The sequence below is a fragment of the Ovis canadensis genome, chromosome 15 (genome assembly GCF_042477335.2).
Source record: "Ovis canadensis isolate MfBH-ARS-UI-01 breed Bighorn chromosome 15, ARS-UI_OviCan_v2, whole genome shotgun sequence".
NCBI classification, from domain to species: Eukaryota; Metazoa; Chordata; class Mammalia; order Artiodactyla; family Bovidae; genus Ovis; species Ovis canadensis.
The window spans coordinates 86,449,198-86,467,376 of NC_091259.1; the positions used below are offsets into that span (position 1 = coordinate 86,449,198).

Consider the following 18,179-nt stretch of genomic DNA (forward strand, 5'->3'; position numbering starts at 1 on the left):
TATATATTTAACAAATCAGGGAATCTGGTGAAAAAATGTGGGCAAACACTTGAGTAACCAACCACGGGTTATGTAAATGTCCTGTAAAGATTGCAAAGTTGCTCAATCTCACTAGAAACCGGAAAAATGATTGGTAAAGCTCCAACGCAGCATTAGATTTGCCTTTGTCAGTGAAACAGCTCTCAATTTCTCATGGAAAACCCTGTATAAATATAAAAGAAATTCTTCACACATTTTGATTCTCAGTGATTTTTTTTTGTCCGTATTGGAAAAAGACACTAACTAAAATGATCACAATATCAAATAAGCTATCCTGTGGAAAATTCTCTACTATAATGAACTTTAGATAAACAGTTCCAGAAACTGAGTCATCATTACACTGAAGTTTACTCTGTAAATAGCTAAAGAAGGAGGTAAGCAAAGCAGTCAAACACAGAAAACAAATATTTTGATCCCAGAGGATTTTTAAAAGCATTTAGAGGCAGCAAGAATATTTTAATTTCCTCTCCTCTTAATAAAATTCCCAAGGTATGACATACTTTAGGGAAACAAATTCTCCCAGAACAAAAAATGATGTAACTACTTCTGAAAACCTTAATTCATGTGGAAAAAATTTTTTTTTTTTCCAGAGTGATCTTCCTACTTCCTTGGAGGAAAAACTAAGAATACAACCAAGTGACTGCTAGACAGTCGGACTTCCTCTCTATGCAAAGGCACAGGCCTGGGTGGGAAGATGAAATGCGTGCTGAAAAAAGAGCACAGTTTGTACTCCAGTGTTAATTCTCTAAAGAAGAAAGGAACTCACTGACATGTAAGTTTAACTCACTTTTTAAACCTATTTCTGCTTCTCTATTTATCTTCGAATGTTCAAGATGAGTTAAATGGAGTTATGGGAAAATAAGACTGACCAACATTTAAAATATTTTATAGGTTTTCTAATGTCGAACAAACTCTTAGTTAAACCCAAATTTTCTCTCTAAAGCATTTAAGCCGTATTGCTCTTTAGAACTGTATTTGATTTGCTGGCGTTTTATTCTAGCTTTTTTATGCCAACATTCCTAAACTGAAAACCTGCAATTTCTTTTCATATGGATAATGTTATGCTTTTAAGGAATTTAAAGCTTTGTGCACTATCAATTTCTTTTTTTTTTTTCTTTTCTCACTCTAGTGACTGAACTAACCAATGGCTGGTGAAAACTATACCAGGGTCACGGAGTTTATTTTCACAGGCTTAAAGTGCCATCCGCATGCGCAAGGCTTCCTCTTCTTGCTCCTCCTTCTTTTTTACCTTGTTACCATGACGGGAAACCTGGTCATGGTTACCCTCATCCGGATGGATTCCCGCCTGCACACACCGATGTACTTCTTTCTCAGTCACCTGTCCTTTGTGGATGTCTGCTTTTCATCCGTGGTTGGCCCCAAGATGCTCAGAGACTTCTTCGCTGAGAGGAAAGCCATTTCTTTCCTGGGCTGCGCCTTGCAGCAGTGGTTCTTTGGGTTCTTTGTGGCCATGGAGTGCCTTCTCCTGGCATCCATGGCTTATGACCGCTACGTGGCCATCTGTAACCCACTGCTGTATTCTGTTGTCATGTCCCACAGGCTCTGCATACAGCTGGTGGTCGGACCCTACGCTGTTGGATTTCTGAACACCATGACCCACACAACAGCTGCTTTTCGACTTCCCTTTTGTGGTTCCAACATTATCAATCACTTCTTCTGTGACATGTCCCCGCTTCTCTCTCTGGTATGTGCTGACACGCGGATCAATAAATTGCTAGTTTTCATCATGGCTGGATCTGTACTTATCGTCATCAGCCTGACTATATTAACCTCCTATTTTTACATCCTCATCTCTATCCTGAGCATCCGCTCTGCTCATGGGAGGCACAGGGCCTTTTCCATCTTCTCTTCCCATCTCACAGCTGTCTCCATCTTGTATGGGACTCTCTTCTTTATCTACGTGAGGCCAGGCACAGTTTTTTCTCTGGATCTCAATAAAGTGGTGGCAGTGTTCTACACAGCAGTGATTCCCATGTTGAATCCTCTCATCTACAGCTTGAGAAATAAAGAAGTGAAAGCTGCTATGCGCAGGATCATCGCCAGGAGAAAGTTTTGCCTCAAAAGTTAAATTTCCATCTAAAACAGAAAATAGATTAAGAAGTAAAGCTTCCAGACATGGTTAGACTATCTGACCATCATCCAAAGATGCTAAAAAATGTGCAGAATTTGGGGGTGCTATCCTTCCGTTCTTCTACATAATTTTTATTTTAGTACCTTTTTTTAAAAGCTCCATTTCACCATGTCCCTATTAGTGATAAAAATCCCCAATCACCCAGACTCAGAGCAATTCTTTCTCCTCAAATATCTTCATTGCTGAGAATATGATGGAATCTAATAACTGTTGAGGAAACCTAGTTACTAATGCTCTCACACTCGTTGGACCAACAGAAATGTCCAGATGAGGTGAGATTCTTTGGAACAGCAAACATTACCCCTATCCTTACATGTAGAGGTGAAAATATCAAACAGAACATTTACTTCCCTTACATATGCCTTTACAAAGTAAATAATGCTCCACACATTATATTTAGTATCTATTATGTTTATTTTCTTAATTCTTACCTTCCAAAAATACAATATCATGATCACTGAAAATAAAAAGGAAATGCAGCTATAAGCAAGTGAAGAAAAACGTCAACCAAAAAACAAAAGCAAAACAACAACAACAACAACTCTTCAGTTTTCCAACTATTACGTTAGTATTAATATTCAGTTTTCCCTAGTTCTTTCAAATAAAGATAGAGATAGCTTACTACAGAAAGCAGAAATAAATCATAAAGAAGTGAATGAAAAAAATGAGAAAACTTCTAAAAATTCAGGAACAATGTGCTGAGAAGTTATTGGTAACTAAAATGCAGAAAATTTATTTCTTATTGTCCTGTTAGTATTTTCCTGTTATTCTTTTCAAACTTAAAAAATACAATAGAATGGAGATAAAAATTATTTCAACACCTTTCTGCTCCCCTCAACCTCAGAAGAATCCAAAGAGGAATTATATGAATTGCCATCATTTTCATAAAATTTAAGTGCGTTTTGAAAAGTATCCATTTGGTATAAACTAAATTCTAACAACATCTATTTTTAGCCCTGATAGCTATTGGTGATTTAAAAATGTAAAATTTATCTCTAGGCTATACAGAGATCCACATATGAGTAGGGGAAACAAAACAAAACAAAAAACAGACATGCTTGAGTAGAGTTGTAGGAAAGAAATAGGGTGTAGAATCTAACTCAAACCCCTGCCCAGATAAATATCTTGATGGGGTTGTTGGATAAGCAAATGATTTCTCAGGCAGTATGGATGAAAGGATAGGGTCACAATCCTTCTTCCTCACACCAGAAGTTGTTGTATCTGCTTTGAACATTGCAACTATACTAAGAATAGCACGTTACAGGGACTGGACTGGGCATGGAGTGACTTGGGTTCAAGGGAAGTGAGCAGACTATGGAATCAACTGGATACCAAGATGCGGAGCCAGTGTACAGGCTAGGAATAATGGCCTGCATTCAATGGAGCTGTTGTCTCTGCAGGAATGAGGCGTGTGCTAAATAGTCAGAGAGACAGAAATAGTGCTAGTAGGACGCTATTAAAAAGATCAGGATGTTAGCTCAGAAACTTCCTCCATTTAATTTCCATTATTTATTTATCGTAGAAACAATTAATTAGATGGAGGCTGGGATGAACCATTTCAGATGTGTATGTGTTTGCTGCTAATAGTGTAATGAGGTGACTTTTCTTTCTCTTGATGGAAAGAAAATTATCACTGTTCTGATCTGTGCCTTAGAGCAGAGGTTCTTGGGGTTCTTGCAGATGGTAAGTCGTTCCTCTAAACATCTATGGCATCTAAATATCTTCTGGAAACCAGAGCTCTATTTATTTGCTGAGCCACACAGATGATGTGTTAATGGTGGTGGAGAGGGTTTCTGCTCTTGGTTTTGTGAACACCATTATAGCTCATGACAACTGCTGATTTCCAATTATTCTCCAGGTCATTTCTAAGACATTGCCCTACTATTTGCCATCGAATGCTCTGACACTCCATCCAACGTATTTTTACTCAAAAATATTTTTATTATGGAATGTTTATATTTATAGAATAATATAACACAATGAGATCCTCTGTTCCCAATATCCAGGTTGTTACTGTTTGTGTCTGGATTTATAGGTATGGTCTAGCCACCTGCGTGGGAAAGAAAGTTAAAAGGGGGCTTCCCTGGTGGCTCAGATGGTAAAGATTCTGCCTGCAATGCAGGAGCCCCTCGTTCCAACCCTGAGTCCTGAAGATAGCCTGGGGAAAGGAATAGCAACCCACTCCAGTATTCTTGCCTGGAGAATCCCATGGACAGAGGAGTTTGCTGGGCTGCAGTCCATGTACTCTCTGTTTACCTCCTTATGGCCACTGTGAGAATTCACTCAGCTGCTGGAGGGCACAGACTTTAACCCTTGCTTTTACCTTGCATGATCTCTACACTGGATGAGAACTGCTTCTTTCTCTATGACTTAGTCTTCCAAGGATTCCTGACTTTCTCTAAAGGAGTGAAGCCTTTAGCACTAAGGTCTCGTCAACAAAAGGAATATTTAGAAAAAAGAAGATTTTTTCCCCCTAAGACCTAAATTCATATTCAATACAGGATATGGGGGAAAAAAGAGCTTCCATGAAAATCAAGTGAACTGGGAATGTTCCTATGATTCTATACCATTTAGCAAGGATTCTGAATGAATGGGAAAAGGAGAGGCTGCTTGATCAGAACTTATGTTCCTGTCATTTGGATACCATGATTGCTTCTCACTTTCCCAGGAAAAGAATAAAGTTCAAACCCCATGCATCAAATCCTGCTGCCAAGAGATTGCTGTTAATCTTGACTTTGCATCACAAGCAAGAGTGCTATATTGCTTCAATCTTGTCTGACTCTTTGTGACCCTATGTACTGTAGCCCACCAGGCTCCTCTGTCTATGGGATTCTCCAGGCATAAATACTGGAGTGGGTTGCCAGGCTCCGCTCCAGGGGATCTTCCACACCCAGGGGAAGAACCCATATCTTTTATGTCTCCTGCATTGGCAGATGGGTTCTTTACCAATAGCACCATCTGGGAAGCCCTTTGAAATACACGCAATTCCTTAAAATACCTTTATTAGATCTCTGCACCAAAGAAAATTTCTGGAGCATTCCTTTGTTTTTTCCTGTCCCAATCTCTAATGAGCTTTTTCACAGTTGAATTTCTAATACTAATTTTGATGTTATAACATACTGTCACAAAACTGATCTAATTAATCTATGATTTTGGACTAGAAGACATATATGGCAACATTAAAAAAGTCACCCAGAAACAAAAAAATTGCATCCAAGGTAAGAGAAACCCAAGTAAGACAGTAGATGTTGTGAGAGGGCATCAGAGGGCAGACAGACTGAAACCATAATCACAGACAACTAGCCAGTCTGATCACATGGACCACAACCTTGTCTAACTCAGTGAAACTAAGCCATGCCATGTGGGGCCACCCAAGATGGATGGGTCATGGTGGAGAGGTCTGACAGAATGGGGTCCACTGGAGAAGGGAATGGCAAACCACTTCAGTTCCTGCCTTGAGAACCCCATGATCAGTATGAAAAGGCAAAAAGATAAGATACTGAAAGAGGAACTCCCCAGGCCAGTAGGTGCCCAATATGCTACTGGAGATCAGTGGAGAAACAACTCCAGAAAGAATGAAGGGATGGAGCCAAAGGAAAAACAATGCCCAGTTGTGGATGTGACTGGTGATAGAAGCAAGGTCTGATGCTGTAAAGAGCCATATTGCATAGGAACCTGGAATGTCAGGTCCATGAATCAAGGCAAATTGGAAGTGGTCAAACAGGAGATGGCAAGACAGAACGTTGACATTCTAGGAATCAGTGAACTAAAATGGACTGGAACGGGTGAATTTCACTCAGATGACCATTATATCTACTAATGCGGGCAGGAATCCCTTAGAAGAAATGGAGTAGCCATCTTAGTCAACAAAAGAGTCCGAAATGCAGTACTTGAATGTGATCTCAAAAATGACAGAATGATCTCTGTTTGTTTCCAAGGCAAACCATTCAATATCACGGTAATCCAAGTCTATGCCCTGACTAGTAACACTGAAGAAGCTGAAGTTCAATGGTTCTATGAAGACCTACCAGACCTTTTAGAACTAACACCCCAAAAAGATGTCCTTTTCATTATAGGGGACTGGAATGCAAAAGTAGGAAGTCAAGAAACACCTAGAGTAACAGGCAAATTTGGCCTTGGAGTACAGAATGAAGCAGGGCAAAGGCTAATAGAGTTCTGCCAAGAAAACGCACTGGTCATAGCAAACACCCTCTTCCAACAACACAAGAGAAGACTCTACACATGGAAGTCACCAGATGGTCAACACTGAAATCAGAGTGATTATATTCTTTGCAGCCAAAGATGGAGAAGCTCTATACAGTCAGCAAAAACAAGACCAGGAGCTCATTGTGGCTCAGATCATGAGCTCCTTCTTGCCAATTCAGAATTAAATTGAAGAAAGTAGCGAAAACCACTAGATCATTCAGGTATGACCTAAATTAAATCCGTTATGACTATACAGTGGAAATGAGAAATAGACTTAAGGGACTAGATCTGATAGACAGAGTGGCTGATGAACTATGGACAGAGGTTCGTGACATTGTACAGGAGAAGGGAGCAAGACCATCTCCATGGAAAAGAAATGCAAAAAAGCAAAATGGCTGTCTGAGGAGGCCTTACAAACAGGTGTGAAAAGAAGAGGAGTGAAAAGCAAAGGAGAAAAGGAAAGATATACCCATTTGAATGCTGAGTTCCAAAGAATAGCAAGGAGAGATAAGAAAGCCTTCCTCAGTGATCAATTGAAAGAAATACAGGAAAAGAACAGAATGGGAAAGACTAGAGACCTCTTCAAGAAGATTAGAGATACCAAGGGAACATTTAATGCAAAGATGGACTCGACAAAGGACAGACATGCTATAGACCTAACAGAAGCAGATGATATTAAGAAGAGGTGGCAAGAATACAAAAACCTACTATGCCTGAGTTATTTGGGTCCAGGTAGTTCTGGGTGAGCCTAAGGCTACAGGGACCTTCATGACTCACATGTTCCCTAGGCCAAGTGAGATGACTCTGGGCCCCTCTGAAGCAATCTGGGAGGATAGCTACATAAGAAAAAAGTCAGAGAATTCATTCACGGTCATCCAGTGACTACTCTGAGTCTCAGCAGTAATTGATGCAAACCACAGTTCATCCTCCTCCTCTAGAAAGACTGACTCTTGCATCTCTGGGAAGCTAAAGTGATGCTAGAAACAGTGTAGGTCTTATAGGCTTAGAATTTGTTCATCTCATGTCTGGATACTCCATCAGGGCAAACTATACCTCATTTTATGTTTCAATCAAAGAAAGAAAGATTTATAAACAATTTAAGAAAGAGTTATTGGTCAGGAAAGAGGACACAGTGTTTACTGTAAGTCCCTGAGCATCTGAGATATCTCTTGATGCAGAACCCAACCTTTAGAAAGGATTAGGGGCTCTTGGGTCTTCTTCAGGTGTTTGAAACTTCCCTGAAACACAGGGATTATCCGAGTAGACATTCTACTTTGTCAAGGCTGTGGAGGCTTTAAGTGGAGCTCATTCAAACAGTGGACCTTCCACCTGGCTGGAAGTGGCTCCCATCTGAACTCAGGGTGATGGGTCAGTGACTGCACCCTCCCCAAATCTCACTTGAACCATTTCAAAGCCAAACGTAATGGGGTTGAAGTCAGATATCCTGATGCCGATGGAGAGTATTTTTGTCTGTATCCTTCACAAAAGATCCCGTTGAGCGTGACAAGTTTTGAGCCATCCTGGAGATTCCATAAATTACTTTCTTGGACCATGGTTTTTATCACTCTTTAAAAATGATGGGGAGTTTTTTTTTTTTTTTAATTGAGAGGATATTTCAACTTGCTTGGGTTATTATACAATTTAGTGTAAACGTCCAACAAAAAACTAATAAGAATATAAAATATTAGTGACTAAAGTTTAAAAATATATATATTTTTTGTTGCCTAAGAAGAATAATAAAAGACACTTCTGGAGCTGGTACTTAAAATCACTCTAAAATATTTGGAAAATAGAACATGAAAGAGATAAAATCACATGTAGTTGTAGTAGTCACATAAACATATTTTCATATGTTTACTTCAGTTATTTCTTGTTTATATGTATTTGTATAGTATATGTAGAACTCAGAAATATATCGATGTATGCAATTCATTTTATGAGCTAATGGGATATTAAAAAACAGAAGTCCTTATATAATACAGTTGGTCTGTACAGAACATTTGTGTTAAAGCATTTGTTTATATTCTTCCAGTATCTTTCTGTGTATGTACATGTACTATATGAAAAGATTTCTTATGGAATATTCTTTTGGAATATTCTTAAGGAATATTCTTAAATCATAAATCCTAAATACTTTTAATTGGACTATTGTTATTAACTATTCTCAGTAGGAGTTTTAATTGCCAAAATAATTTATATGATTAACAAATACACTTGTGATGACTTATAATAATATGATGCTAGGTAGGCAGTATCCCAGGTTCTGAGGATTTATCTGTGAGCCACACAAGCAAAGACCCTTCCTACATGGAGCTTACATTCCACTGAGAGGAGAAAGAAAGAAAGAAAGTGAAGTCGCTCAGTCGTATCTGACTGTGACCCCATGGACTGTAGCCCACCAGGCTCCTCTGTCCACAGGATTCTCCAGGCAAGAATACTGGCGTGGGTTGCCGTTTCCTTCTCCAGGGGATCTCCCCGACCCAGGGATCCAACCCAGGTCTCCTGCATTGCAGGCAGACGTTTTAACCTCTGAGCCATCAGGGGAGTAATGCATTGAGAGGAGAGAGGCTTGCAAATAAAGACAAATCAAACTGTGACCAGTACTACTGTGAAAGAAGAGCATAAAGAGGTGGAGTGTGTCTTGCATTGGAGGCAGAGTCATGCAGCTGGTTTGTAGAGGGGCTGGGGGTTCCAACTCAGATCCTCAGACAGTAAAGCTTGTACGTCTAGCTATTGTATTAATGCCATCATCATACTCAGATCACTGAGGAAAAGCAATAGATGAGAAGTCAAACGGACCCCATCTACTTCTGTGGCAGAAACTACTGAAGAAACATCCCATATTTCATTCTGCCCATCTTTAACGGATGACCTATGTTTGGTTGGTACATTGAAGCCTGTGCGTATGTGGGCCAAGTTGCTTTCATTGTGTCTGACTCTTCTCTGTCCGTGGGATTCTCCAGGCAAGATCACTGGAGTGGGTTACTATTTCGTTCTCCAGGGGATCTTCTCGGCCCAAGGATTGAACCCGTGTATCTTATGTCTCCTGTACTGACAAGTGGGATCTTTACCACCAGCGCTACCTGGGAAGGCAGTATGAAAGACTGCATTTCTCATCGTCCTTTGTAATTGGGTGTTGACACGTTAGTAAGCCCTGACAGGTAAGTGGGAGATTTGTGAGGTCCCTATAGGAAGTCTTATGCTTTCAGACCAGTGCCTTTCTTCTCAGCTAGCTCCCTTGTGCGGCTTTAATGGTTGGAACTTGAGCAATCATTTTGGACCACGAGGAAGCATTCGTATCCCTGATGCTTTGTACAACCGCATTTGTCCTATATTGTGGTAAAAATAAATTCCTTTAAATACTTTTTCAAAGTCACTTATTTTGAGTTTTATATCATAGGACTAGGCAATCCTGATTCAAATTAACCCAGATGTCTATTTTGGAGGCAGAGGTGGCAACAGCTTATCTGTACCATACTTTGGTTGACTGTTGACTTGGTTTTTAGGTTTAGTGCATTAAAATAGAGTAATATTCAGAGAAGATAGTAAAGAAATAGTTTCTATTTACTGTCTCTCTCTCCAGTTGACACACTTCAAGAGAAACAAATGCTGATTTTGACCCAACTCGTGCTTAGTAATCTGGTGGCTGTGTCCAGAGTGTTGGGGTTGCCTCACTGGTTTCCTCTGCTGGAGCAAGTGCTTACATCAGTGATTAATTCGGGAAAGGCAGGGTCTCATGATTGACAGCCCTATCAGGTCTAGGATGGACAAGTTATTTATAATAAAAGAGTAATTCTGTTGCCAAAGAAGGAAAAAGGGAGATCTGGTCAGACAGATAAACACATTTGAAATGAAACTTTGAGGCAAGAGAGAGGAAGGTTTAAAGAAGATATTTTGGTGAGAGAAAGACACCATTTTCACAATTTCCTATGCCAGAGCAATGTGAGAAACACTCTGAAAAAAAAAAAAAAAAACCTCATTTTTAATGTGCTTAGATTTTTGTGTGTGCGAGAGGCAGAGAGACAGAGACAGAGGCAGAAAAAGAGAAGTTAAATGGGAATGTCCCAGTGAATTTCAGGATATCCAAGTGAGACTACATGATGAAAAATTTAAAATAAAAAGCAGTATTTAGTATCACAGATAATTTAAACAAAAGATTTATTTTGCTCATCTGTGAAATGGGGACATTATGTGAGGCACTGGATGAATATAAAGATAAGTAAGAGATCATGAAAAAGTGCTCAGAAGATTGTAAGTGATATTTTACTATACTATTTTTATTATCAATATTCTTTTTTATATAAAAACATTTATAGCAGTATTGACTGCAGGTTTTGTTGATTTTTAAATTTGATTTGCAAAGTAAATGCAATAGCTTTCTTTTTTTAGACTTCAGTAAGATAATTTAAAATTTTTTTATTTTTGCAAATTAATTTATTTTAATTGAAGGCTAATTACTTTACAGTATTGTAGTGGCTTTTGCCATACATTCACATGAATCAGCCATGGGTGTACAATATTCTTCAAGTTAATAAAAATTCCATATTATCATCTTTATCGGCATAAGACAAAATCAGTTCTTAATTAAACTTTATAAAATTTTAGTAGCCCAGGAAAAGAGGAATTCTTATTGATCGAATGTCCTGGAGAAACACTACTTCTTTATCATCAGGGTCTAGGGAAATATATGACTCTGAAGCAGTTTATTCACTAGAAATTTGTGAGCTCTATCTTAGGGTTCCCCAGTGGCTCAGCAGTAAAGAACCCACCTGGCAATGCAGGAGACATGGATTTGATCCAGGAATCGGGAGGATCCCTGGAAGAAGGAAATGGCAACCCACTCCAGAATCCTTGCCTAGGAAATCCCATGGACAGAGGAGCCCGGCAGGCTACAGTCCATGGAGTCGCAAAGAGTCTGACACGACTTAGTGACTAAACAACAGCAAATCTATCTTAGGGTATTTTGAAAGAAATGTGACAAAACATCAGCTTCTAAGACTCATACTAGTCCTGCTCCAGCATCATGTTAATAAAGATTCCCTCAAAATGACCTTATTTTCTAAACTATTATAAACCCGATTTTAAATATTTAGTATTACAAAGAAAGATTCCCCTCCACCTTTTTATTCATCTCCAATTTAACAGGATCTCAGTGAATACAGTGAACTGTAAGTGATAATCACTCAGTCGTGTCTGACTCTGTGACCCCATGGACTGTAGCCCACCAGGCTCCTCTGTCCATGGAATTCTCCAGGCAAAAATACTGGAGTGGGCTGCCATTCCCTTCTCCAGGGGATCTTTCCAACCCAGGGATGGGACCTGTGTCTCCTGCATTGCCCGCAGACTTTTTGTCATTGAGCCACCAGGGAAGCTTCAGTGCATATAGAAAGCGTTAGTCACTCAATTGTGTCTGACTCTTTGTGACCTGTGGCGTGTAGCCCCCCAGGCTCCTCTGTCCATGGAATTCTCCAGGCAAGAGTACTGAAGTGGGTAGTCATTCCCTTCTCCAGAGGAACTTCCTGACCCAGAGATTGAATCTGCATCTCCGGCATTGCAGGCAGATTCCTTACAGTCTGAGCCACCAGGGAAGTCCACTTTCTGCTGTATTGCCCCCATATTGAATATAGGGTGTGTTCAAATAAAGTGTAGGCAAGGTTCTTAGTGAAGTAAGTAACATTGTTATAGTTCCTTTTCAAGGTGGTGTTAAACGTTGCCACGAGGTGGCCCCATCAGCTTATCAATCACAATTAAAGCGTGTTCATATTTCCTTCATTATTTTTTAAGGTTTTTTTTTTTTTTGATGTGGATCATTTTTAAAGTCTTTATTGAGTTTGTTACAATACTGCTTCTATTTTATGTTATTTTGGTTTTTTGGTCACAAAGCACAAGGGATCTTAGCTCCCTGACCAGGGATTGAACCTGCACCTCCTGCATGGGACTGGATACCACTGGATACCAGAGGAGTCCCATCTACTAATTTAATTTACAAAGGATTCCATAGAGTTTCCTTGTGTAGTTTGGAACTAGAGAAAATGGAGAGCCTATATCCAGTTAGAAACAAATATAAAATTATCAGAAAATAGATCTCACTGGACTGACTGAGGTTATGGAGCAGACTTTTAATTGCACTTTCCCTTAACTGTTCTTTCCCAAGATACAGTCCACTTTGGGACAGGACATCTTCAGTAAGAACAAAGAGAAAATGACGCAATGAATTCGGGGGACTTGCAGCTAGTTGGCTAAGACTCTGTATGTGTTACAGTGGAGTCTTCCACACCTTCTTTCTGGAGGAAAGCAAAAAGAAACATCAGATGACTATTGAAAATTTGGACCCATTCTCTGTGTGAAGGTAAGGGAAGAGATGAAAGCTAACATGCTTGATTCATTTTTACTTTAGTTCTTCTTGCCATCTTTAAAGAAGAGGGACCCCACTGAAACATATGTTAAGAACTTCTAAATCATTATCTGTTCCTTTTCCTACCTGATTCGTAGCAAGTTCAGGAGAACATAAATGAAGTAAATCGAAAGCAAATTTTATCTTTGACTCATGGCCACGATGGCATGACGCTTGTCTTTGACGGATGGTTGAGGAAGGTCTAAGAAGAGAACCTAGGTAGAGAAAAGTTTAGGTTCTGCAGTTGGATCAAAATATTATAACACGAGTATAAAACAGATCAGAGATGCCTTAGCAGCAGGAACAGGGGAAAAGAAAAGCCCTGAATTCAATTCACATTCCAGTCTGAGCCATCTGGGTGACTTCCTTTCTCCTTGCTGAAAGAAGGTTATTGTGGGCTGTGGTGGTGTTATCCTAAGCGCTCTGAACCCCAGAGTGACTTGAGTTCCTCATCCTGTGTGGTCTCACCTGTTGGAACACTGCAGTCTATTCTAGGCATCAAGCCACATCGAAAAACTGAGAAATTAAAATGTCATGCAGAAGGCTTGGGCAGGGGCTTCCTTGGTTGTTTAATGGTAAAGACTCCGCCTGTCAATGCAGGAGACACGGGTCTGACCTCTGACCTGGGGAGATCTAACATGCTGTGGATCAGCTTCGTGGGTGCTGCACAGCTATTGAGCCCGTGGTGGAGTCCGCACACTGCAACTGTCGCGCCTATGGGCTGCAGTCACTGAGGCCCGAGCACCCTAGAGCCTGTGCTTAGCAACAGGAGAAGGACCAGTGAGAAGCCTGAGCACCGTGGCTAGAGAGGAGCCTCCGCCCGCCGCACCCAGGGAAAAAGCCGCTCAGCCGTGAAGTCCCAGCACGGCCTGTATAAACGCTTGAGCAACTCAGGTTCAAGATCAGCTGACTTAACCAAGGCCATTCTCACAGTGCATGAAAGAAGAATACATAGAGGGTATCGAGTTGGGCTAATTCAGGCTCTTCTCATGGTTTCTTCCATGTACCGTTTCCATAAAGTGATGCTTAAACTCAGCATTCTAGTATCCTATGGGCTTCCCACTAATGACCATTGGCTGTAACCTCAAAAAAAGTAAAGAAGGCTTGAGCAGGTTTAGCAACAAAGACTGACGACAGGAGTTGATGAGCTTTCGGCAAAGGGCAAACGGAAGACTGAGATGAGGTGCCTGAGTGATCCTGGAGAAAGTGTAAACAAGTGGTGGGTGTGACAGGTGGACGGCTTGACGGCCCATCCTGCCTTTCTCTTTAATTTCCCTAAGGTGAAGAATATCATGCAAGCTATATTATTGGGCCTCAAGGGTATAGCCTTGCTAAAGTTGAATAATAAATTTCAAAATAAAAAGTGAAGGAAAAGTGCTTAGCATAAGTGTGATGTTGAACTCCAATATTCCTGGGCAAATAAAAATTTAAAGTATGTGCAGTTTTCTGAGCACTTACACATCAACCCTCTCATTCTAAGTGAGTAAGAGCTCTGAGAGGTCAAGTTACAGGGGTTCCAGCCACATTGAATGAATGAAGCAACTCAGGTTCAAAGAGATCAGCTGACCTAACCACTGCCGTACTTACAGTGCATGAAAAAAGAATACATAAAAGATATAGAGTTGGGCTAATTCAGGCTCTTCTCATGGTTTCTTCCATGTACTGTTTTCATAAAGTGATGCTTAAACTCAGCTTTCTAGTATCCTATGGGCTTCCCACTAATGACCATCGGCTGTAACCTCAAAAAAATAGGAAGCCAAAATGCATTTTGTGTACTCCTATTGCAATGTACATGTTTAACCTCTTTAAGATGAAAGGATTTTTGAAGACACAGGAGACATTGTTACAGTGTGAAAAAAGAAAGATTACAGTCTGCTTTGACAGGTAATACTCGGCGCCCACTTCTGCCGGTCACTAGTATAGGGAAAAGGATTAAACTTTTATTTTGCTCCTATGTAAAAGGAAATATGATGTTTAGCCTGCAGGTTTGTTAAAGACAACATGTAAGGCACGAATGCCAATAATCAGTCTGCACTTACTGGAAACTCAATAAGACTCTGTTAGATGTTTGCACGCATTAACTCATTTAATCCTCACAGCAATTTACAAGGTAGGTATTACTATTATTACTCCTATTTCACAGGTGAAGAAAAGTAACTTTCCTAGGGTCAGAGCACTTGCAGAACATGCACTTAGGCTTAAGCTGTAATCCCGAAGTGCGCAGCACATGGCCTAACACGGAGCAGCTGCTCATTCTTCTCGGCTTGTTTCATTGCACTCTCCTACATCACTTCACCAGGCGCATACTCACCTGGTGAGCTCAGGTAAACATCACTGAAGTTGGAATTACCGGATACTTATCCTGGAATTTTTTCTGCTATTGGTTATAGGAATTTAAGTTTCTAAGCTGTGGTTTTCTTACCCATATATTGATGGATTCCTAGGGAATCTTGTAATATTATAGCTTCAAATCTGATCCTTTGCCCTGGCCTCATTTCACTTCTGTTTCCTTAGCCACAGCATGCAACTAAAAGTCATATGCTCTCCTCAGTTCTATTCAGTTCAGTCACTCAGTCGTGTCTGACTCTTTGTGACCCCATGAATTGCAGCATGCCAGGCCTCCCTGTCCATCACCAACTCCCGGAGTTCACTCAGACTCACGTTCATTGAGTCAGTGATGCCATCCAGCAATCTCATCCTCTGTCGTCCCCTTCTCCTCCTGCCCCCAATCCCTCCCAGCGTCAGAGTCTTTTCCAATGAGTCAACTGTTCACATGAGGTGGCCAAAGTACTGGAGTTTAAGCTTTAGCATCATTCCTTCCAAAGAAATCCCAGAGCTGATCTCCTTCAGAATGGACTGGTTGGATCTCCTTGCAGTCCAAGGGACTCTCAAGAGTCTTCTCCAACACCAAAGTTCAAAAGCATCAATTCTTCAGTGCTCAGCCTTCTTCACAGTCCAACTCTCACATCCATACATGACCACCGGAAAAACCATAGCCTTGACTAGACGGACCTTAGTTGGCAAAGTAATGTCTCTGCTTTTGAATATGCTATCTAGGTTGGTCATAACTTTTCTTCCAAGGAGTAAGTGTCTTTTAATTTCATGGTTGCAGTCACCATCTGCAGTGATTTTGGAGCCCCCCAAAATAAAGTCTGACACTGCTTCCACCATTTCCCCATCTATTTCCCATGAAGTGATGGGACCGGATGCCATGATCTTTGTTTTCCGAATGTTGAGCTTTAAGCCAACTGTTTTCGCTCTCCTCTTTCAGTTTCATCAAGAGGCTCTTTAGTTCCTCTTCACTTTCTGCCTAAGGGTGGTGTCATCTGCATATCTAAGGTTATTGATATTTCTCCCAGCAATCTTGATTCCAGCTTGTGTTTCTTCCAGTCCAGTGTTTCTCATGATGTACTCTACATATAAGTTAAATAAGCAGGGTGACAATATACAGCCTTGACATACTCCTTTTCCTATTTGGAACCAGTCTGTTGTTCCATGTCCACTTCTAACTGTTGCTTCCTGACCTGGATATAGGTTTCTCAAGAGGCAGGTTAGGTGGTCTGGTAATCCCATCCCTTTCAGAATTTTCCACAGTTTATTGTGATCCACACAGTCAAAGGTTTTGGCATGTTCTCCCAGGGACTAGTTTATTTTTTCTGGGTCCCCTTTTTGAAGACATGCTTACCAAATTTCTCTTCTCTTCTCCAGCAGAATCCAGAGTCTGTCTCTGGCTAACGAAAGCGACACGAGGGTCACAGAGTTCATCTTCAGAGGTTTGAATTTCAGCCCTCAATTGCAGGTCTGCCTTTTCCTGCTCCTTCTGAGTTTCTACCTCATCAACCTATCAGGAAACTTGGGTACGATTGTTCTGATACAGATGGATTCCCACCTTTGCGGCCCATGTACTTTTTCCTCAGTCATTTGTCTTCCATGGACATGAGCTTCTCTTCTGTTGTGAGCCCCAAGATGCTCTCCGACTTCTTTGTGAGGCAGAAAGCTGTCTCTTTCCTGGGCTGTGCTTGGCAACAGGGGTGCTTTGGGTTCTTCGTCATAGCAGAGTGTTTTCTCTGGTGTCCGTGGCCTATGGCCGCTGTGGCTACACCCGAAACCCACTGTTGTATTCTGTCGCCAGAGACTCTGAGTCCAGCTGGTGGTGGGTCCCTATGTCACCAGGTTCCTGAACCCCACGATGCACACGTGATGCTTTTTGCTTTCCTTTCTGCAGCCCCGATGTCATCCACCACTTCTTCTGTGACTTGCCCCCTCTGCTTTCCCTTGTGTGTGCTGACACCAGTCTCAACAAGAGGGTGGTTTTTGTCGTGGCTGGAGCTGAGGGCGTCTACAGTGGCCTGACTGTCCTGGGCTCCTCCACTGACATCCTCATTCCCATCCTGAAGATCCGCTCTGCTGACGGGAGATGCGAAGCCTCCTCTACCTGCTCTGCATGCGGGACAGCCGTGTCTATCCTGTATGGCCCTCTTCTCTTTATTTATGTCCGGCCTAGTGCCTGCGTCTCCCTGGGTCTCGACAAAGTGGTGTCCATGGTTTACACTTCAGGCATCCCCATGTTGAACCCACTTCCCTATTGCTTGAGGAATAAGGAGGTCAAAGATGCCGTACATAGGGCCGTGCTGAAAAGGACGTTTTGTAGGGCACAAATTCTTATCTAGAAAGGAAATTGGAGGAGAAAGCTAAAATGACAGACTGCAGGGGGGCGGTCCTAAGATGGCGGAGGAATAGGACAGGGAGACCACTTTCTCCCTCAAAAATTCATCAAAAGAACATTTCAACGCTGAGTAAATTCCACAAAACAACTTCTGAATGCCGGCAGAGGACATCAGGCACCCAGCAAAGCAGATCATTGGCTTCAAAAACAGATAGGAAAAAATATAATAAGACGAAAAAAGAGACAAAGGAGGTAGGGAGGGAGCGCCGTCCCGGGAAGGGAATCCCGTCCCGGGAAGAGACTCTTAAAAAGAGAAGTTTCCAAACACCAGGAAACAGTCTTGCAGCTGAGTCTGTGGCAAGCTTTGGAAGCACAGAGGGCAACATAACAGGAAGGAAAAATAAATAAATAATTAAAACCAACAGATTAAGAGTCCAACAGTAACTCCCCCAGCGGAAAAGCAGCTCAGAGCCTGCATCCACCAGTAGCAAGTGGGGGCTGGGCAGGGAGGAGCGGGAGGCGCAGCCGGCAGTGCTTTTTAAGAATTGGGCCGCAGGAGGTGCGGGCTGCAGTGCTTTTTTGAGAATCCGGCCAGAACGCCCCGTGTGTGGACAGAGCGAACTCACTTGGGCTAGCAAACCAGACTGTGGGATAGCTACCTGGCGAAATGCTCGAACATAAGACACCGCCAGGACCAAGCACAGAACAAAGGACAGATCAGA

At 41.4% G+C, this 18,179-nt stretch overlaps 1 protein-coding gene and 1 pseudogene across 1 annotated transcript; both read left to right on the forward strand.

The window, feature by feature from the left end:
- Positions 1-875: 875 nt before the first annotated feature.
- Positions 876-2,711, forward strand: LOC138420378 (olfactory receptor 5G9-like). The gene has a single exon (XM_069553567.1). The coding sequence runs from the start codon at positions 1,184-1,186 to the stop codon at positions 2,126-2,128; it is 945 nt and encodes a 314-aa protein (XP_069409668.1). The 5' UTR covers positions 876-1,183; the 3' UTR covers positions 2,129-2,711.
- An 11,866-nt stretch (positions 2,712-14,577) lies between these two features.
- Positions 14,578-17,461, forward strand: LOC138420213 (olfactory receptor 5G9-like; annotated as a pseudogene).
- Positions 17,462-18,179: the final 718 nt, after the last annotated feature.